The sequence below is a fragment of the Diadema antillarum genome, unplaced genomic scaffold (genome assembly GCF_040938485.1).
Source record: "Diadema antillarum isolate AM-2024a unplaced genomic scaffold, OU_Dant_1.0 seq00001474_RagTag, whole genome shotgun sequence".
NCBI lineage: Eukaryota > Metazoa > Echinodermata > Echinoidea > Diadematoida > Diadematidae > Diadema > Diadema antillarum.
Genome location: NW_027272213.1, coordinates 452,177 through 475,605, shown reverse-complemented (window position 1 = coordinate 475,605; position 23,429 = coordinate 452,177). Strand labels below are relative to the sequence as shown.

Below are 23,429 nucleotides of genomic sequence, written 5' to 3'. Positions count from 1 at the left end.
CCCAGTGATAACCTACTCGGTATCCAGACAAACTCTCAATATAAAATATCTGTCTTTCCTAGACAGCTCTTTTGTGTGACTGGTTTTTGCTTTATTAGTCAAGCTTTTGTATTTTTCAACTTTTTTTTTCATATGTAAAGAACCATCTTTGTAATAGAGACATGCATCATCACAATTCTCCCTATGGCATATAGCTCTTCGAATCTGAACGTGTGTGGCGCTCTAATTTTTTTACCTTTAATTCTGGGGATATTAAATTTCCATTTATGAACATGCGATGTGTAAATGTACACTTTTATGCACATTGAATGCCGAAGTACTAGCTAGTATTCATCTATAGATCATATCAAATTCCGTCTTATAATTTTGCGAATAATAGAGTTATTTTCAAATCTGTAACTTTACATTTAATAAATGGGATTCTTCTGAGAAGCGGCCCAATGCTGGTCTGATGATACCAAACAACAAAATTATGGAAAATATCCATAGATGAAGGACTTGACATGGGTGAAGTTCCCAACAGACAAACTTCAGCGGAGAGCGTGGAAAAATCTGCTTCGCAGGAACGACCACTTGGACCTGAAGTCAAACTTGCATATTTGTTTGAGACATTTCCAGAAAGGAATGTATGATCAAAGATCCTACATAAAGATCCTACACTACGTAGGGTCTTTGGTACAATTTTCCAGAACCGCAAAACCGGAAGTGAACGTCCCAAAAGCGATCGATCAGATATCGGTATCGTGAGGTGATATCGCTTGATATCGGCTCTATGTGATAGGGAGAATTCTTTACCGTAACAATGTTGCCTCCCCAACATGGGTTGAACATGATCCTATTCATTGTCTCAGCCGAGAAATGCGTAATCATTAACTCCCTAGAAACTGTAGGAGATTAACATCTACTCTGTTTCATCCAATCAGTGCATTTGCATGCAGCCTCAGATGTTCACATGTTTGTTTGCCTATCATGACATTTATACCAAGATTTGACCATTTGAACTGGGTTCAGTAATGTCTCTTTACCACAGCATTGTAGAATATATGAATGAAAGATCATTGGTATTGATGTCTTGCTGACATTAATGGGATATGATGAGCTGTGAAGGTCAGTCAATATAAGTAATATACCCTGTACGAAAGAATTTATGCAGCGATATTGTACAGTAAGTACTGTATGTTAAAACCAGTGGACTTTATGATATCATAGCAGCTTACTAATTATACGACAGCATTGGTATGCAGTATATCAGACCTGTACCGAAATTGTGTAATTGTATCAGATTGACACAGAAATGTTGCACTTAATTCTTTCCTACATTCACGTTTGCTTTCGTCATGTAATACTCCCTGAGAGTGCAGACATGATTTGATTTTATGGTTGATTATAGCATGACAAGTTGACAATGAATCTGTGTTGAGAGTTGTCATGATGCTAAATAAATGTAGAGAGAAAGCCAGGTAGTCTGGGATGTAGGAGTTTCCCTTTTTTGCTCACTTTGATCATACTAATCCACCAATGGTAGCTTTTATAAAGATGTAATAATGTGCATTCTTAAAGTATGAGAATCCATCTGATTTGATTTTACACTGGATGTGTGATATTTACAACCTAACTTTTCTTGCCCGTAGACCTGTACTTTTCTTACTGTCTTTCAATTAAGTCACCCATATGTCCTTGTACATCTATTCCTTCATCAGAATGAGGTGGCTGGTTCCTGGTACATATAGTCGCTGATGGAATGCTGCATGGAGAATTAGGTTTTCTGTTGGTCGGCTGACTTCATTCAGAGAAATTTCATCTGAAGTTAGAGGAAATAGGAGACTTTCTTAAAAAGTAGACTTTGGTCATGCCCTACATGTAATATCGATTTGTGTATAATTCGCCTTTTTTATTATTTTTTCTACTTCATTTGACTTATGTGTTTTTGAATTAATGGTATTGATTTTTTTTTATATGTATTAACTTTCTGTCCTGCAAGGGGTACCTTGATATGATAGCTCCTCTAATTATGATTTCTGTGCCTGTTATGTAATGTGACTACAATCCATGAAATGACATTTAGTAATATGCCAAATTTTGCTTATCCCCCAGTGTATGATGAGAGAACAATGTGAGGACGATATTGTCCCTTAAATACCCAGAAATCTTTGTTGAAACATTGCTTAGATCCATGTTGATCATGATGTTGTGCCTCATGAGCTAGTCATTGTAAGATCTCTACAAGGAAAATGCGTTGTAACACACTTTCAAGATAATAAGTTACAGACTCAACTGGATCTTCTCAAAGTGTTGAGAATATATTCTTAGATAAATATGTGCAATTTTGTGAGCTTGCTTGAGCAAATTAACTTTGTAGGCCATGTAAATTTGCAAAAGAGCTATTCAGGTCATTATTTGATTTTACCTGTGCCTCTTCTTTGTGCATGTTATTACTATTTATTTATTTTTCTTTTTACAGGTTTATTCTCACTTTATCTGTATCTGATTATTTATACAGCTAAATGAAGAATGTTTTAATCATTCAGATTTGAATGAAGGACAACTTACATGTTTGGTGTTTTTACTCAGTCATAACCCATTTATAAGAGACAGAAAAGTTGTGTGTGGGTCAATTACTTGCCTCTGCCACAAAGTGGTTCTGGGAGCATTGTGATCTCTTTTAATAGTCATTTGTCATCCATCTGTCTCTGCCAAAACTATATTCCTAATTGTTAAACCTTGAAAAGAGCAGGAGTGTCCCAATGAAGACTGATATGTGGGTATGTGACAAAAAGAAGATGAACCAAACAGATATTGAGTGTTAAAATCAAGGTTCCTTGTATATGTTCACCATAATCTAGTCCAGAATTTTACAATGCAAAAAACATGTAACAAATCAAGTCAAATTCGATCTGATAGAGGGATGAGGCATTTATAGTTTTCAATGTTTTCAGTGAAGGGTCAGTGCCAGGGCCTTATGGGGGATTTAAACTTCACAATTATGTCAGAGGTTAGGGATCAAGGGTCACTCTCAAATTTTTCGAGAGCTATATTCTTGGGATGACTTCAGAAAAAGAATTTGAATCTCTAATTGTGTTTGTAAAGATAAGATTTTACAGATGGTGATGGGGAAAAATGCTGCTGAGATTTTAGGCTTTAGCATTTCAAAGGTAAGAAATCAAAAAGTTGGATGGGCAGATGTGACAGAATTTGGCTGACAAGGTAGAAGAAAAATGAATGCAGTCAGGTCATACTAAAATGGAATGAAATTGACAGAAACAGATTACTGTGTATATGGTGATATATTGATGCCAGATTTTATTCCCTCATGTTTTTCTTGATAATGTTCAATACACAGAAATTCACATTGTTAAACTTGGACAGTTGTTGAAAATTTGTGCATGTGTTATGAAAAGTGATGGAAGCATTGTGACAACGAATTCATGAAATATAGATTGTTTTGCACTTAAACTGACGTGTGTGTTCTGTTTTCTCTCATGACTGGATTAGATTGAAGGACATGTGAGGTGAACTTTGCCATGCTCATCTCGTTTTCTCTTTGTCTGTCTGTCTGTCTTTCTGTATTTTTGTCTTTTTATCTGTATGTATAGTATGTGCATGGATTGATGCATGTTTGCTGGTATATGTGTGTATGTGGATATTATATGTATACATATTAAAAGGCCTAATACTGAATTTTTCCTTTGTTGGCCAGGTCTTTATTTACAGTGGCTCCCGGCAACCAGGGCCACCGCTAATATTGAGCCCTGCATGATTATTATGTATATATGTATATATATACATATACACACACACACATTACATAAATATATATATATATATATACATATATATAATTATATGAAGAGTGTGAAAGCCAAAACAGATACATGTTTCTCCATTCTCTGAATTTGAGATACAGTTGTATTTGAGATTGACTGTTGAAAAACTGAAAACAATTTAGATATCTGTCATAATTTTAGTATCTTCAAAAATATTTCTTGTTATGTGACAAGTGTGCTATCACTGAGAACATTTTATCATTCTCTGTTTGGTGATCACCATTATAATAATTGAAAATGGCACTTATATTTGCATTCAATCTCTTTGTATGTATGTATGTATGTATGTATGTATGTTTGTATGTATATCTCTGTTGTTGAAAGAAGCCAGCTCATAAAATAAAGCCATTGATCCATAATTAGTTTAATATTCATGAATTTACAATGCTCTTATAAAAACGTCAGGAACAAGCAGAAATCAAAGTTTTATCTTTCGATAATGCACAAGCTGCCATATAATTCTGTCTACGATTATTTCCTTATTCTTATAAAAGCGCGGGGAAAAAAACGCAAATTAAAGCATGATCTTTCAAATACACCAGCTGAGGTAGAACTAATAAGATATTTCCTACGTCTTTGGATCACATTTTGTCATTTTTTTTATTTTTTTGAAGACCAGTGAAAAAAGTGTTAGTCTTAATCTTCATCAGCAGACAAGGTGATAAGAGTGAAATCCACAAGTTTGCAACATACACATGCATACTTAAGTATTTAAAAAAGACATGTAATTTAAAGAGGTAGGTTGAGATGCTGATTACTTTTTCTCCTTTCTTGTGAAAGCAATAGCAAGAGAGGGAGGGAGAGAAAAAGATGAGGGATGAGGGAAAGAAAGAAACCCACTGATATGAATCTGTCAAATAATAGGTTTTATAGTAAATTTTGGCTATCATGAAGTTACAAAATATCTTGATAAACAAAAGTGATGACTGTTTCATTAAGTTTGACCAGAATTATAAAAAAAAAATAAATTGTGGACATAAATGTTTCACATGTGTTCACAAAGAACTGTTGGTCACAGAAAAATATAGTACTTAGATAATGTAACAATGTCTTCAACTCGTGAACACTCTTGAATTACTAATACTGTACTGCCACACCCAGGGTTCGGGAGGGGTTGAGGTGCTAGCATGTTATGACAACATGTTATCTAATGATAAGTTGAAGATGCAATTTAACTGATGGGAGAGTTTTTGGCAATAATATCTTCACCATTTATTTTTTAAAGATAACCCATGTCACTCAAACATTTTAAAGTTGGAAATTTATTATCCTCCCCTCCAAACATTTTTTTCTCTCCCTACACCTTGGCCCTGTTGCATAAAAGTTGAGATCCTGACTTGATTTCCTGACTGAAACGTTTGAAATAAGTCAGAAAATTAAACATAAGTCTCTAAATACTCAATTTTGATTGGTTGATACCTGACTACCCTTGATTTCCTGACTTAAACGTTTGAATGCATCTTTTTAGGCAATGACCCCCTGGTCATTTCACAACTTATGAAAGTTGTCTTGACTGTAGACGCAGATGGCGCTAGATACCCATGCATTATGGGACGGGCTTTTTTGCCATTGATCTATACAGCTATCTGGACATCTCATTGGCCAACACTCACTGTATAAACAAATGAAGCCGCCGCGCCGCCATCTTACATCCACACTCTTATTCCATGGTATGACAATTTGCACACATTCTTATCTAACTAAAACTGTCAACAAGATCGCAATGAAGACGCGAGCTAGCTCTGTACACAAGAATAAATGACAGTGATAACAGTAAATTTTTGTTCTCAAGTCACCCCAAATGATGACTGGGTATTGGAGAATACTTTACACTGCTCATTTTTCCACTTTATGAATTATATTCATTTCTGGTCAGTATCCATCTGTTTGCGTTTGTTTCTGACATCTTCTGTAGAAAAATACGCAAATACCGGTACCCACATTTTGTAAGCTTTTCATAAGAATGTAAATCATTGAAAAGCGGGTTGACGATATGAAGAAATTATCAATCAGCTACCTAGCAAAATGATGCGTTTGTAGCTGTGTAGGCACCAGAAGTAGGGGAACGGGGAACTTAAGTATAGTATTCAATTGGGCACTGAATATTCAACACCCATGCACAGAAAGCATGGGCGTCCTGCGTGGCGAGATGGCGGCGCAGTGGCTTCAAAAGCGATCAGCCTATGAGTTATCCAGAAGCTTCCTTATGGGGGATCAGTGGTTTTTGCACCGTCTGCACATCACTCAGGCACACACTGTATAGGGCGCACGCACACACAGACAGCGTAGCGATGAGGTCATTTTTCTCCGGTTGGTTGACGTACTGTACGTACGTACGAGAAAAGGAAAACATTTGCAACACATTCGCTCACGTTCTATGACACACTACTACCGGGTGGATTGGGGAACCGTGGAATTGACCAAAGTCATGCAATGAAATCTACGAAAAAACTAGCATAGCCACGGCCATTCTAACTTTAGAGGAGTTCATTCTGTATCCTTGTAAATATATTTATTTGAACTCGAAGAAACTTTTCACAAAACATGTCAACTCCGGCGAGAAGGCGGTTAATGAGAGATTTCAAGAGGTGAGTATCGTTGCGAAACTCGGGCCATTTTGGCATGACAATGGATATTTTCATACGCTGTGTGTGTAGTGTACAGCCTATCGCCTAACGACAGAACGATGCACTGACTTTCAACATCGGCAGACCTAGCTGATGATAGACAGCATTCAACATAACAGTTTGCTAGGCATTTATTAGAATCTAGGAAGACAAGGAACTTCATGTGTTTCGAAATGTTTTCTGCAGTGTTTGGTGAATTATTAGTTCACATTTTAAGTGATCATTGAATACTTGAAAGCTGAACTTCTTGGATCTATTCTCAGTATGCCCACAACCACGACAATAGTAGAAAAATCCAAAAATCTTCAGGATTGAAGGAGGCAGATAAACAGAAGAAGAAAGAGATTGAATTGTTGATGAGTATTGTGATGCATGATGCTTGTTATGGATATACAGCCGTTGGTCTACATAGGTAAAATTAGACTACAGTGATGCTTTACACTACTAGTACTAGAACTATATCAGTATATTGCACTGATTTACTGTAACTTGTAATTTATTGTAGAGCAGTGAGACAGGCGTTTTCACATCAGCCCGATGTATGAAATAGCGCGCTATTTTCTGACGTGGGAAATAGGAAAATATCTCGAGCTTGGATTTTTATCGGGCTGATGTGAAAACACCTTAAGAGTACACAAACAAATACTAAATAGCACAAAGACAACAGGCGCAGGCCTGCAATAGAAAAGATCTCACATTCTCATATTTATTTACAGCCCTGTCACTGTACAAAAGTCGAGGCAGTTGGTGCTGCCCATGGCGTCTTGTTGGGCCAATGAATAATAGAATACGCATATGGACAAGCCCAAACCAAGGCCAAGGGTGTTTGAATTTAGTTTATGGTCGACATGAATCATTGTGAATCAGTGAATATGATAAACATGGTCAACACTACAGTAGAACCCCTCTAAAAAGCAAGCCACCCATAATTCAACCATTGTAATCCTGTCCAAAATTTGACTGCCTGCTACATAAAACCTACGCTTTTGCATGCTGTCAGATTTTGGCACAGGATTTCGAAACTTGGTGCAGGTCTTTTTTTTTTACGTCAAAATGACCCTGTTTTATGTAAAGCAAGCCGCCCATAATTTGACCGCAATGCCATCTAAAATTCGACTGGCTGCTACATGTAAAAACCTATGTCTTTTGCATGTGGTCGAATTTTGGCACAGGAGGTCGAACCTTTAAATTGGACAATTTGCTTTAAAAAAAAAAAAAAAAAAAAAAGACCGCTATGGGGAAGTGTTTGAAGTGAGAATGACCACTGCAAAGATGCGAGTGTGTTTTGCGTGACCGCCCGAAGTTGTTTTGACTACGGTAGACCGTTCTGTGCCTTGGTGTAATGGAATATCTTTACCATTTCCTTGTTCAACAGATATGTACATGTAGGTACCCTTTTATGTAGATCTTTTTTAGTCTACACACTGATCAAGACAAAAAGCGTTCAGGGATTCCTTACAAGGCTTATATGGGGTTACATGTATGCATTTGTAAAATAAACTGCATTTGTTTATTTTATTCACATGAGCAAAGCAGAGCATAACATAGCTAAACACAGCCCTTTCGCTGCACAGCAAGTCACAACAGGATTGTACCAATCGCCATCAAAATACGCAAGGATACTTGTCTGGCGCTTCGCCAGGCGCGCAGTATCTGGTCTGCCTAGGTGTAATACAGGGGAGTCTAAAAAATTTTACCACACCAACTGGCATGTATACGCGTAATAAAAGATTTTGTGACTCTAAGTGTTGCAGAACATTTCCCATGATTGGCCTGGATGAAGAAAGATAGCACAGGCTGTTAGCCAAGGAATCTGGGCTACATGTATTTGAATAGAGACTTTTATAAAGGTATTACTGTACTGGTCTAGATCAGGAATATTCCTAAGTGATAAGTAGTGTATAGCAGATTTGGCATCATACAATGTAGTTGTTCAATAATGTAATAGCAAACACAGATCCATGTTGCATAGGATCCAAGTGCATGTCAGTGTTAGTACCCTGCTCAAACCATGAAATTTTGTTAGCTTTTTTATTATTGTTTGTTTTATTTTGTTACCACTTCGGTACAACCTCTACACTATACATTGTATTTTTGTCAAAATTTTGCCTATTATTGTATGTACACTCTAGATGGACTTTCTTGAAAAGAGAGTTGTCTGCTCAAGAACAGTCAAGTTTGTTTTTCCTAGCATGAATGTGTGTCACAATACAAAGTTTCAGTCTTGCCACTCTGCTGGTGAGAAAACAATTTACAACTGTTTGCTGTTTTGTCATGTGTGCCCTAACAAGGAGGCTTTGTTAGGCTGATTGTACAAATCATACCTGTATGTCATGTGTGTCATTATAGTGAAGTACCAAGAACATGGAGGTAGAAAGCAGAGTATGACTATGTGTATGGTCGTTTCTGACACAAGGGCTGTTTGAAATCTGGATTCCAATGAATAAATCTGAAATTCTCTACCTGCGTCATTTAAACAAGTCCATTTCTTCCCGTGTCCTGAGCTACACTGTAGGTGCCCTAATTGCAGCCCTGATGACTCATGAACAAGTTGCTTTCTCACCTTTTTATCCTGTACAGAGCACTTGGGCAAGTTTTGGCAGAGTTGTCTTTGTGAATTTATGTCCTAAAGAAGGTGTTTAATGATGATGATGATGATGATGATAATGAAAATAATAAATATACAGCTGTAAATTACTGTAAAAGTGGATATTTTTGCGTAAGTAACTTTTCATGCTCGGCCAGGTAAGATGATTTTTGCATGTTTTTAATTCCATGGAATGAGAACATTATGAATGGAACACATTCATGACATGCAAAAAACATTCACATGCTGTTATATTTGTGCTACTGTAGCTTCCTAATCTGGTAGTGTGAAATGGGCCAAAATGTCCACTTGTATCAGTATTTTGCACCAAATCCACTCTGTATAGTGCTCAAGGCACATATACAGAGCAAAATTTAGACAAAAACAAATCTTTTAAAGCAAGTTTCAAATACTCCACATAAAACTTCCTAATCTTTTGCCCTCTTCCTGACAGACTACAAGAAGACCCACCTGCAGGTGTGAGTGGTGCTCCGTCAGAAAACAACATCATGCTATGGAATGCTGTTATATTTGGGTAAGCATTCTCTCTCCATTGGACTGTGAAGGACTTCACTTTATATGCCACTGTGTTCCAGACATTAGATCTTGATAGGAAGTCCTTACTATTTAGTGTCGGTACATGTATGTCGAGCAAGGCAGTTAGATAGTGTCTTGCTGAAAACATTTACATGGGTAATATGTTGATACTGCCATAGATGTTTTTGTTTTTGTTTTTTTACAGGAAAACATTTTAAAGAAGGGTGTTCCATTGTTTGAGTGTATTTAAGCTATATTCAGGGTCCAGAATGAGATCTACAGATCAATGACATTGAACTTACATTATATGAGTGTGGACATGACGGAAGTCATACCAAGATATTCGTTGTTACTGAGCAATGTATTGGAAACTTGTCTAAAAAATGTTGAATTTAAGACATCTTCAAAGAAAGATTTTTTTTTAAGGGGGTGTTTGTATTCATAAAAAGATTGTGATCGACAGTAATAGAACAACATCCAAAAAAAAAAAAAGAGATTTAATTTAGAATTATATTTGACTATAGTTATTCCAGCAGAAATTAAAAGGAACAAGTGGATCATTCATGGTGTTAAGACTTTGTACATTGTGATGTTTAGTCCTGTATTGAATTCAGTACACATCTAAATTCTGATGGGCCATGATGTCTCTGAGGAAAGAAACATGCAAGACCAACCACAATGAATTGATGGTTCCTTGTATGAGACACAAAATGTGATGATTTCATCTGATTTTTTGTTTGCTGACCACACGGCTGCTTTCATCTGTTACCTACATGAGGGTTTAACACTGGAAACATTGTCTCTGAGTGTTATTTACTTATTGACAGTAGCGCATTCTGTTTATTTTTTTGCTGTTTTAACCTATGTATTACTGTACGTATGTATGCTGTAGTTAGATTACTTTATACTGCTGTACCATTGTATCTCAAGGATGCATTTGTTCGATTGTGCTAGTCATTTTAGAATCAAGAATGATGAAACATAGCTTGTGTGATTGTTATGCTCGTGGCACTTCTGTTGTCAGCTTGTGGTAACAAAATTTTTGTCTACCTTTTTACCCACAGGCCACATGATACCCCCTTTGAAGATGGTAAGTTTTATAAAGTTAAATACATTGAGTGGTAGCATGTTTCTTTGTACACCTAAAAAACAAACACAAACACAAATAAAGCAACACAAAACACAAATAAAACAAATAAGATGTCAGTGAAAAGTACATTAAAAAGTAGACAGTGATTAGTAAGCAAAGGAACTTCTTGTATATAACTTTTTAGTCTTTTCTGTGTCTTTGTTTAGCTTGTTTGTGTGTGTGTGTGTGTGTGTGTGTGTGTGGTGTGTGTGTGTGTGTGTGGTGTTATTTATTTGTTTCAGCTGTCTCTTTTCTGGACTTTATTCTGCACTGTACGGTGTAGTTAAAAGGTATTGTGTGTATCTAATGTGCTGAGTACTTACAGTATTGTCTGTTGGAGAGGTTAAGTTGCATGCCATATGTTGGTTAATGTGTCTCACTTCCCTTCTTGTTACTGTTGTTTCGGTCTATGATCTGCCATTCTAAGTGCTTCCGTTACTAGTTCAGATAGGCACTGTACTTTCTTTGACATTGCTTGGTTCAAAGCCTGTCAAGGATGCAAGCCATAATTAGGCAGGTTCATCATTAAAGGGGAATTTACCCCAAACATATTGTGGATTTAGTGCATGCAGGAGTAGTAGTGGAATACATCTGTGAAGTTGGAAAAAACCAGACAATCCTTTGAAAAGTTGTGAAATGTTTTTGAATCCAAGTGCTGCCACCCCCCCCCCCCCCCCCAATATGATGGCAACAAAAATTGGTAAATTATTGAAGTAGTGGACCAATATTTAGAAAATATAGTGAAAATTCCACAAACGTTCATTTCTAATGAAAGGCATGTAAATATTCTCTCAACTGGTCGTAGACACATATTTATGATAGTAGTATTACCACTGCCTTCTGCTGACTTGTAAGTCAAGTGATCTTTCATTATGCTCAAAAAATGAAAATGAAGTCTCTTTATTATATCATGTACTTTGCTGTTATGCTTTTATTCTACCACCACTTGACACCAGGAACTCTCCTCTTTTTACAGGAAAGCCCCTTTCCAAAACTTTAAAAATTCACACACTTTCCACTGATAGTTTTCCATTCACTGAATCCTCATATTCATATTTTTGTAGTAAATTCCCTTTAAGCTGCACCAGTGCTAAAAGGTTAACTTTTCCCTTCTGACAGCCAAGCAAGAGAGCCATCACTTGTCAAGTTGTGGTTTACATAAGATAAGAATGACTTGGCGGCCCCCTATTCAATAAAGAGCAATTGGCATCATCCGGGAACATGGGACACTGTCACACACTGTTCCAACTAGGCAAGCATTCTTTTGCCACTGAGCCTGCATGCTGTCCTCTTTTTTTTTATTACACATGTTTAATGATTATTCTCATACCGAAAGTGTGTTTATCAAAGTGTTCAAAGAATATAGAATGTACTTGTGTGTACTTGTTTATCTTGGATATACCGTGAATAGCGATGTAAAATTAACTGCACTTTTTTCCCCTCAGAAACAGGTCAAAATTAAAAAGTGTGGTTTATACACCATTGCAGCCAATACCTAATGTATGTTTGCATGACAGAGAACAAGCCCTTCTTTTCTACAGTATTTTGTTCATTTTCTCTTACTCAGTCATACCAACACTGAATGTTGGTGAAATAATTTCCTGTTCACTAGGCATTCTACCGTACAGTGTACATACTCCTTTTTTGTAATGGCATAAAAATCAACACATTTTCTGCGCCAAACATTTCACTCAAATTCATCCAACATGTTGGCACTATCTCCACCCATTGCATAGCAGTATCTGCGCTCGTCGGCATGCTATCATCCCCCCCCCCCCCCCCCATGGCTGAAAATGGGGAATACACTGTTATTTACAGTATGTAAAAAGAACTGTTGTCATTTCTTATCAAATATTTGTTGTAATTGTAAGAAATCAACTACCATGGTATATATGATTTCAAACTGAGATAACCTAATTGTCAAATATTTTCAGTCTTGAGTTTATTCCCTTGTTCATTTTGTTGTTATTTTCTTAGGCTGTGTAACTAACACTACTTTCACTATCACTACTTATAGTACATTGTTATTTTGATCCTAATTCTTTTAATATACCACAAGTACCATATAACCTACAGTGTACACTTGTATTTGTACATTTGCAGTGCGATCATATGATGATACATTTCAGCCTTGCTTGCTTCCCTGAATGACCCAATTATGGCAGCAACTCAAGGAAAGAGTGTTTTGCATTCTTGTTTTCTTTTCATTTAAGTTTATTATGCATTAAAGGTTTGGTACAGTACTGGTGGAGATGAGAATTGGGCTTACTTTTTTCGAGATACCAAGAAAATCAATTATGAAATAGTACATGTAGCATACCACTTTAAGAGGAATTCAAAGTTTATTTGATGAAAATTGGGTTTGGAATAACTGAAACATCCAAAAACAAAGTAAAACAAAGCAATCATAATAAAGTGTGGGTCCCACACTTTAATAATAGAATTGCTCTGTTTTGGATATCTCGGCCATTTCAAAACCAATTTTCATCAAATAAACGTTGAATTCCTCATGGAATTACATGTTCTTTCATATTTCATAAGAGGTTTCTCATTATCTCACCAAAAAATGTTAGAAACCTGAAATTAGGTCTCAACCAAAACTAAACGATCCCTTTAATGGTAAAATATGTCAGTTCCCTCCAGTTCAGAATAACTATTATCCTGGAATAGCCACAAAAATTTTTCCATCAAGCGCTGCAAAACCCATCTATTAGTATATGTGATCTTACATCTCTGGATCAGTTTTATGACTGCGCACATTAGCTAAAGGTACAGTTGTATCTGTGAATGGTGATGTGTTAGTCTAGCTTGGGGTTTAATAGTGCACCTACATTGTACATCTTTACTGTGACACAAACACACCTCAGATATGATATTAATGTAATTATAAGCAATTACTTTTTTTTTCATGTACAGTGTACATGAAGGTTCGCTACTATAGAAAAATACCTATGCTTGTAATACTAAGTGAATGTCTGCACAATGTATACATGTGTATATTTATGTGCAATGCACATCGCGCCCACGTACAACAATTAAGTGATTAACCATTGTAATTTCATCAGTATAAAGGTGTCTGATTAATGGGTCTGCTCTTGTTAAAAACACAAAACAAGAAAAATTACCAATCATATTTACATCATGGAGGGAAGGTCATCTCATAAGCTGCTGGTGTGATGTCCTTGAGTGGCCTTTCTGTGCAGATTCGACAGAGCATTTAGGCTAATGCGGCAAAGTGCTGGGTGAACTGTTCCACCATCTACGAGCCTGTGCTGTAGACACAGTCATACAATGAGCATTGTATTTGTAGGCAAGGTAGCACTATTAATTAATTGTACATAGCTGCTGCTGTTGTATGCATGAATTTAGTGTAAGATCTGTAATTGTGACCAGGGATGCATTGTGTGTTACATGACAACCACATGATGACAGACAACACTGACATCGCCCATTCGTTTGAAAATATACAGTGTACATATAGATGTACGTACTATTAAAAGACCAATTATGTTCTCAATGATAGCCAACATTACTCACTTCGGAGTGCAAAGGAACAGTAGTACAAATGTTAGGTTCTGCTTGCTGCAGTCCTTTCTTTCATACTCTGGCATGGTATATTTGTTTTGCATCAGTAGCACACTAGACTGCTGTTACACTGCTTGCAGTATTTTGTACTGTTTTGTATTTGTGTTTTTGCCAAGAATACTGCAATTTTTGTGGAAAGTACCTTTTCCCCGTGTATTATATTTACTACAGTACATGTGTCTGTTGCAGGAACAGTTAAAACACTGGGTTTTTTGCACCAAAATACCCCTTGTCAGCCCTCAGAATATTACAATACTGTCTGTGAGGTTGGCATCACTGACTGTATCTGCCAGGATTCCATCATGTTCACATAGAAAGCTTCAATACAGTTCAACCTCGATTATCTGGCCTCCTTTTATCCGGAAATCTCTATTGTCTGGACGCATTCACGCAGTGAAGGACTTTTTTTTTTTTCATCCAAAAATTGAGAAAAAACAGTGACTTTAAACTCAATTGATATATTTACAAAACTTACATCAATTCCCTACAATATTCCCGACAGAAGTAACATAAATTCACACCACATTATCGTCGTAAAAGTAAGGGACTACAATTTTTGCGCAGACTAGCATAGATTACACCACCGTTGCGGGGTACGCTACCTGCCTAGCTGCCAGTGCACTGGGACGGCATCTTGGACGGCAGCTATTATATACACTAACATTGTGTCTCCCATATCCGGCCAATTCGCTTTTCCAGATGAGCGCCGGTCCCGACATGGCCGGATAATCGAGGTTGAAGTGTATACCAAAGACGCATACAGTAGGTTCTCATGACATGTCTTTCTCAGTAGTATTGATGACTATGATCACGAGATGTGAAAGTGTACAAATTTGTCACAATGACAATCTTAAGAGTTTCATTTCATTTGATGTTGTTATCCAAATAATTTATGAATTGTAATGTAAATTTGTTCTGCATAGAAACTACAAGAGACAACCTTGATATATCCTTTTGACTACGAGATACTTTTAATGCAGGACATTCATTTTCACGTATTTCGCTCTATTTTATTGAATTAAAAAACCCACTAAATATGTAAATGCCTTTACAATCTTACATGTATCTGCACATTCTTAATGACAAGACAATTGTGCAGCGTGAATTCAAGAAACTGTGAATATATGGTTTTTAGTTGCTCTGCACAAAAGATAAATCACACAAATATATCGACATTTACAGTACTTACAACACACATTAGTTTCTCATTATGGCACACTTGATACCACTGAAAAATTATGACTTCTACTATTTGTGATGCAATGTAGTAAATAAATGTGTGTGTGATCAAAATATTCATATTGTAGTTTTAGTTTGTGGCCAAGTACAACTTTCTTTTTTTTCTTGTGTGTGTATTCACTTTGAACAGTGCATCTGATGTCTTTATTTTTGTGACTCTGATGTTTAATATGAGAAAGTGTGTCAACAATTCTGAACTGATTCCGTCAAACAAAAAGAGAAGAAATGCTCACCCAAAAATTCTTTCATGTAGTAGGTCTCAATAGACAATACACTTATGTTCATGTAAAGAAACTACCAGAAGTTGTATTTCAGGGCCTTTTGTATTGAATATCTTGCTCATCCCATTTACACAGTTTAGCTATCTAGAGACCAGATATAAATTCATGGTAATATGATTTTTTTTTTTCCCCGGAGACACTACCAGTGGGTATGACAATTGTGACACTATTGTATAATGAGGCTGGTAAATATTGAAAGAAAGAAAGCAAAATCCACAAACCTTGGCCATCATACACCATTGTGTCCACTACACCCACACCAGTATTAAAGTTTGGCTGTCTTCTTGTAGCAGTGTAGGTTATACAGGAGGGGAGGGGTGTATTTTCTTGTCAGCCACAACATATCGTTGTAGATACCACACGTAGTACATGCTTGCTACTGAAAAATCACATGCAAGAACAAAGGAATGGGGATGTCATGCTTGACTGTCATATCCTGTACTAGTCCACTAGGGGTGTACACAAAAGGGCAAAATGCAGAAACTACTGAAAACAAGTCCTCTTTATTCACAGAGAGTAGTTGCACTGTGTGGAATAATAGTTCTATATTATTTCCTGTTGGTCATGTGAATGATATCATGGGAGATTTACAACTTGCCTTTGCTACTACAACCTGTGTCTGCTTGATGTCATATTACGGCTGGTTTTGTTGATACTGTAGTGTACGTACAGTAGGTTCGTTTACCCCATTTGAAGTGTTTAGTGTCATGTTTTCCCCCAATATTTTGCATCAAACTACAGAAGGGGGTTTTGGATTCATTTCCGAAGGCTAGCCAAATGGTTTTGTTTCAGAATTTCTCTCCCCACCTCCGCCCTCTCTTTTGTCTTACCCACAGGCCTATTAAAGGGATCCATAAACCATAGTATCTGTTTGCTGTTATAGCTGTCACAAATGTTAGTTTACTTGGACAACTCTGATTGTTTGACAATTATCTTTCCAACCATAAGTCCACTTGTGACCACTCTTGGGTCACTTAATCCATATTTTGATGTTATGGTACTACCCAGGTCACATGCCAAGGTCAGAAGTCACTCAGATTCACAGGCTAAACTATAGGGGCCTACTTGCCAAACTCTCTCTCTCTCTCTCTTGCTCTGGGTTTATTATACTCATTGATGGTACACATGAAATTGATAGCAAGGTTTCAGATTTCCAAACAGGTTCTGAATACTTTTTTGTTGTTGTTCTTTATTCCCCCTATTTTATGATGGTACAGTTATGAATTCTTACTTCCTGCATTTATGCTGTGCAGCTCTACTGTAACGTAAAAATATAAATCTCACATGAATTGATTGCGTACAAAAGTCTTTGTTATTAGAGACACAGTCACGTCCTCATGCCAACATATGGTATAGTGATGTCCATTGTTGTATTACATCTCTCTCCCCAAGATTGTGTGTATGTGCGGAGAGTTCACCCATATTCCAAAGGGATTCTCTTGTAAACACAATACAGGAAAGGTACATGGTACAGGCTGTCACAGCACAGTAGCGTGTGTAATTGATGGCCCTGCTCATGGGGTTTTCTGATATATGCATACAGCTGTAGAGTTCACTGTGAGATCAATTCCAGCAGTTGGAAGGACTGTAAGGATACATTCAGAGCTTTCTGCAGGTATTATCTTATCGAATCATAGTTACTACTGGAATGTTATGAGCTGGCCAAGGCTGTGCGTTCATTTTACACCTTCTACCATGTCCATAATTTCCAGACCTGCTGAGAAAAGTGATATTATGACTCCTGTCTAGCAATCAGGAGGTCATCAGTTTGAATGCTACTTGCGTATGAAAGCCCATTAATTTTTTCATGGCTACCACTTAACCACTGAAAAAATCTAAGTTAAATTAACATCGATGAAGGGATATTTGTCAGTCAGTTGCAATAAAAAAGAACTCAAAGCAAGAATAGTTAATTTGAATAATTGCACAGTACCTGCTGCAGAATCAGTACTGGCTATAGGGCAGAAGCTCAGTACCTAGTCTACAGTATTTAGTAGATGTAGTACCTGTCTAATGAGGAAGTCGTGGGATAGAATCTTTAACTAAGTAAAAACTGTGTATGCCCATGACTTTTATCATGTTTTTTTCTCAAACACGAATAATAGGTGGTTATCTACCTCGACAAAGGGCAATTTGTCAATCAGTTGCAATGCTCAGGGAAGATTGTTAAGAAGAAAAGACAATTTCTTTGAAACTATAATTGACTCCACAGAATCTGCAAGGATACATGATGAATACTCCAGTGTATTCATTGACCTTTTTTTTTCAAAAGTATGTTGACCTCGTTACATACATATTGTGGTGTACGTGTTGTCCAGATTGACAGTCCATTGTTGAAAATGTGTGACACCAAGTCCAGATCAATAGCCATTCCTCAAAATGTGTGAAACTTTTAAAATGCCTCAGTGCAATCTGCGTGTTGATATCTTTCATTCAAATTTCTTCAGAAGTACATTCACCATGTTGCATAATCCCTATTTGAGAATAGAATTCATGTTTTATGATATGCGACACACTATGCCTTACATGCACCATTGTACCAAGTTTACTGTACTCTGTGAGTCTTATGATTATAATACTACATGTTAATTTCCCATCCTTTTCTGTGTTTGTATGCTTCTCTGCCATCATTCAGGTACTTTCAAGCTGACCATTGAATTCACGGAAGAGTATCCGAACAAGCCCCCTACAGTACGCTTTATATCAAAGATGTTTCATCCCAATGGTGAGTTGGCATTTCAATAGAAGTACAGTTCTGAGTGGCAATTGCGCCTTATCATATAATGTAAATATATCAAGTGTGAGGGACACTTCTGTAACTTAATAGCACAAGTATGTTTGCATTTTTACATTCAGAGGAAATTTGTGTTGCATTTTTTAAAAAGAAGTCATGAACACATAGCTTTTGAATTAAAACCTCAAACTTTTTTTGAGAACATTTGTGGCCTGTATGAGTAGTATCTGCTTGAATGATTTTGTCAGAGGAAGTCATTCACCAAAACATTAATGCAATTGCATGGTAAGTTAATGGACAAGATTATCATGTGAAGAACCCGTACACCCATCCATATTAGGCATGCATTCTCATGTTGTTATTGCTCTAGTGAGGATTTTGGTGAGACTCCAGTTTTGTTACTTGCTATGCCTTCTATTGTAGTACAGCTAGAGCTCTGCTGTATACGAAACTAGACGGTTTATAGTAGGCATTGTCAAACATATTTGTACTTCTGTATGGCCATATTTTATGGACATTTCTGATGAACGTTTCCAAGTGATTTTCAAAGCAAAATTAGAAGTGAGTAGCAGTCATGGATCAAAATTGAAAGAAAGTACTGCAGAACAGAGTTTTTGTGTTTTCTGTCTTTCGGCAACATTATAGCATTCTATGTCGGAGTCAGATTTTTTTTCCCCCATGAAGGCAGGAACTGGGACAGCTGCTGTAACCTTGTCACGAACTAATTTTTCTCCTCTACAGTATATGCTGACGGAGGTATCTGTCTGGACATCCTTCAGAACAGGTGGAGTCCGACATACGACGTCTCTGCTATCCTCACCTCAATACAGGTAAATTCTGAAAGTCTATGGCTCCCATTCACAAAGGTGGTCTGTATCAACTACCCAGTTTGAATTAAGTCTGTGGACTAGATTAAGAGAGAAATAGGCATTCCTTGCGCATGTATGTGCTATCTTTGCTTTTCTCATTGGAGGTCTGTTGAGGTATATTATGTGTCATGCACATGTATGCAGTTAAGATATACTGTAAAAGTGGATATTTTCGCGCAACTTAATTTTTCACGCTTGTCCGGGTGAGAAGATTTTCGCGTGTTTTTTATTCCGCGGAATCAAGACATCAACCACTGGAACGTATGGCATGCATAAATATTTGCGTACTTTTATTTTCGCGCTAGTTTCTGGTTCGCGCGAAATGCCCGAAAATTTCAACACCGCGAAAATTTCCACTTTTACAGTAGTGTTATCTATGGAATAGGTGTAAAAATTCTACCTTTGTGAATTCCGGCCTGAAAGTCTATGGCCTGCATTCACAGAGGAAGTTTGAATCAAATCTCTTGTTTGAATTTAGTCCATGGACTGTAAAACAAAGCATGAAATTATTTTGCCTTTTAATGCATGCACATATCAGCACACATCCAGTCTTTATGATGCTTGTTGGCATTCGTGATGATGTCACAAGCATTTTAAATACATTCAAAATTTGCATACCCTTTGGACCAGCTGCAGACCTATTTCAACATTCAAGTTCATAGAATGTTTGTCAGATGATTGATTTGTGCAAAACTGTTTGTACATCCTGTATGTCTACACATGACAATGTGCAGATGAAATGAATTGACTTCCATTCCTTACAAGTCCTCCACATTTAAAAATGCAAAGCTCCATTTCTCAACTTTCCACATTTATCAAAGCATGCTGATAAAATCCTGATGTAATGATACCTGTACACAAAACATCATGACATTTTGTTTCACTCACTTTAAAAGCTTTTTTACCTAGTAATCTGTAATGTTAATGCACATCTTTTTAAGTTGGATTCAATTTTACTGAAATCTTGAACTGCAAATATGAATATTTCTGTTCAGATGTACACATGTATGCATCAACATAGAAGAATATTTCCATGAATTGAAATGATGGCTTCATACATGTATAACATGTGTCCGTTGATTCCAGATATTCACTCTGCTCTCCTCCACTATTGTCTTCCCCTTACCTTTCCTTTTCCAATGAATTGTCTCTCCTGCAGTCGTTACTCGATGAACCCAACCCCAACAGTCCTGCCAACAGCCAAGCTGCGCAGCTGTACCAGGAGAATCGTCGCGAGTACGAGAAGAAGGTGTCCGCCATTGTGGAACAAAGCTGGATCGACTCTTTATGATACTTGGGAGGAGGGGGAGTTCACACTTGGAGAAGGAACACAAGAAAGCACCCGCACCTACCCCAGTCTGAACACAGCTACAAATCACAATGCATAGCAACACCCATCTCATACCAAACATCAGTATTTTTCCTCTCGAAAATTCTTTGACCGTCATATCCAAGCTGGTTTATAGTGGTAAAAATCCTTCATTGCAGCATTGTGCAAAAGCTCAACCTCATTCAGAGGGATGCGTATTTCAGTAGTTTTCTTTGTTTTATTGAAGTTGTGTAAAACTGCCACTTGTGGATGCTACACTTTCTCTCTCTGTTGTTTTGTTTTGTTTGTGTGCGTGATACCTTATCATGAATGGGGGCGGTGTTTGTTGACTCTTGCCGACCTTGTTAATCTCAGATCAATGTGCCCTGTATAGTTAAATGCATGGCATTTGCAGTCAAGGTGCTGTTTGCTCCTCAATACACGGCATGTCATTTCTGTCAACACACTATTGTGATATCTCTGTAAATGAATGTCATGCCAAAGATTTTCTCCTCATTGTTAACGAGGATAAGTTCAGGGGAACTAATATGCTGAAAACCTCCCAAAACCAAACCACCCCAAAAAACAGAATGCTTTGTGCGATCATTTATTTTTTCTTTTTGTCTACATGCAGTATCTTTTCAGGCCACACTCAGTTTTGATAATCTGTGTTGATTTAACAGATAACTCCTAAATGTCTTGACAAGATATTTGATAAGCTCCTCACTAGCCATACACATACCCCAAACCTCGAGGTACAATTTTTTTATCTCGTCATACCTTCAAAAAGCTCCAGGCTCATGGGAACATCAGTGTATATTTATCAGGTTTTTGCTCAGTAAGCATTAGTGCATGCTACCGTGCAGATGCTTTGATAGCAGATCACAAAGCAGGATGGTGTACGAGTTTGGGCAGCGTCGCTAAAGCTTTTGGACTGTGTCGTCATCAACAAAACTTTGTAGCTACAACATTTGCAAGGCCGTGTCATACTTGCCTGCATCAGTTTTGCTCTCAAATCTAATGTGAAACGAAGCATTTTACGTCATGGTGTAGATAAATCTGTACATTCTTCTCGATAGATGAATTTGAGATACAACAGGATATAAACATGTACGTATGTAAATTGAAACTTACAGACTGAGAAAATGATGCTAGAAAGACGTTTAGAGAATTTCGGTGACATACATCTCTCTTGCACTTGTGATGGTTGCTGTAAGTACAGCACACCTCAAGATTTTGTGTCTTGTATATTTTATATTCAATTTGTTTCTCTCTCTCATGAGGAGTTTGGGGAGAAGGAAGAAGGGGTGAAATAAGAATTTTTCAGCTCGCTTCCATCATGTTTGATTTTTGGCATGTTTAGGGCATAACTGTAAATCATGGTTTTGGTTTGCCGAGTGCATGGAATGATAATTGTGTTTTTTTTTTGCATGATTCTACTCTTTTTTGTTTCTTTATCATTTATTTACTTTATTCGTGTATTTTCTTTTTTGAATGCTGCATTACAGTTTGAAATGATCAGCACGCAAATTTAAAGAAGACACCATACCGTGTTTACTTAGGAAGGATTAACTGCTGCACAGTACCACTTTGATGTTGGCAACAGCTGCCAGTAAACTCAACTTTTGAGAAGAAAGAATTAATACTCCATGAAAATATCACATAATCCTACATTCTACCCAGTCCAAAGTCAAATCTTTACGAGCGGCATTGGACGGCAGCACAAATGAGACAATGTACCCAGTTTATGGCTTTCTTGTCCATTTACTGTAAAAGTGGATATTTTTGCGCGACTAACTTTTCGCGCTTGGACGGGTGAGAAGAGTTTCGCGTGTTTTTAATTCCGCGGAATCAAGACACCAAGTACAGGAACATACAGCAAGCAAAAATATTCGAGTGCTTTTATTTTCGCGCTAGTTTGTGGTTGCGCGAAATGTGCGAAAATTTCAACACCGCGAAAATGTCCACTTTTACAGTACTGGCAATGTAGTATACTGTGTTGGTCATGACGTGATGCAGATCGTAAGTAGTGGCCTCTGGAATATTTGTGGTAATGTCCTTAATGGAGAGGGAACATGGAACAAAATAGGAGGGTTTATGCAAGGGAAGAGAAAGTGTTTCTATTGAAACATATCACATTTAGTCAATGTTTAGTAATGGGCCATTTTTGACACTCAAGCCCAGATGCTATTACAGTTTTTGCGTGATATTTTTTGTTTGTGTGGTGGAATGGACGACTACACGTGCAGCAGTTTTACACTTCTGAAGCAACATGTTGAAACAACTTTTTTTTTAAAAATAGAGGAAAAATCTTGTTAGGTTGTTGTTTATTCTCTCTTGCTTTGTGGAGAAGCTACATTTATCAATGTCAGTATTGTACTGCAATTTGCCTGTGGCATGACAGAACATATCTCAACCGTATGATATGATGTGTGGGGGAAGAAGAGAAGGAAGAATGATTTTGTAGAAATGTGTTTTTCCTTGTTGTGAAGTGTAATTCATGGCATAAGGGTGGAAGACTAGTAGGCGATGACTGCCAGTCGGGACCACATTTTTGCATTCGTGACTGATTGGAGTTCATGTTGCAACCAGACATGCTACATCTCTAGGTTGCCGTGTACATTTGTGCATGTGCTTGTATGGATTTTACTTCCGTAAAGCAACCAATTGCAGAACAAAGTCAATACACGCACAAAACAATATTCCAC

The 23,429-nt window shown here is 37.2% G+C and overlaps 1 protein-coding gene across 1 annotated transcript; it reads left to right on the top strand.

Moving 5' to 3' along the window:
• The first annotated feature begins 6,217 nt into the window (after positions 1–6,217).
• LOC139709852 (ubiquitin-conjugating enzyme E2 A) lies at positions 6,218–20,814 on the top strand. Its single transcript, XM_071621813.1, has 6 exons — positions 6,218–6,412; positions 9,493–9,573; positions 10,640–10,665; positions 18,445–18,534; positions 19,285–19,373; positions 20,572–20,814. The coding sequence occupies exons 1-6, from the start codon at positions 6,369–6,371 to the stop codon at positions 20,701–20,703; spliced, it is 462 nt and encodes a 153-aa protein (XP_071477914.1). The 5' UTR covers positions 6,218–6,368; the 3' UTR covers positions 20,704–20,814.
• The last annotated feature ends 2,615 nt before the right edge of the window (positions 20,815–23,429 follow it).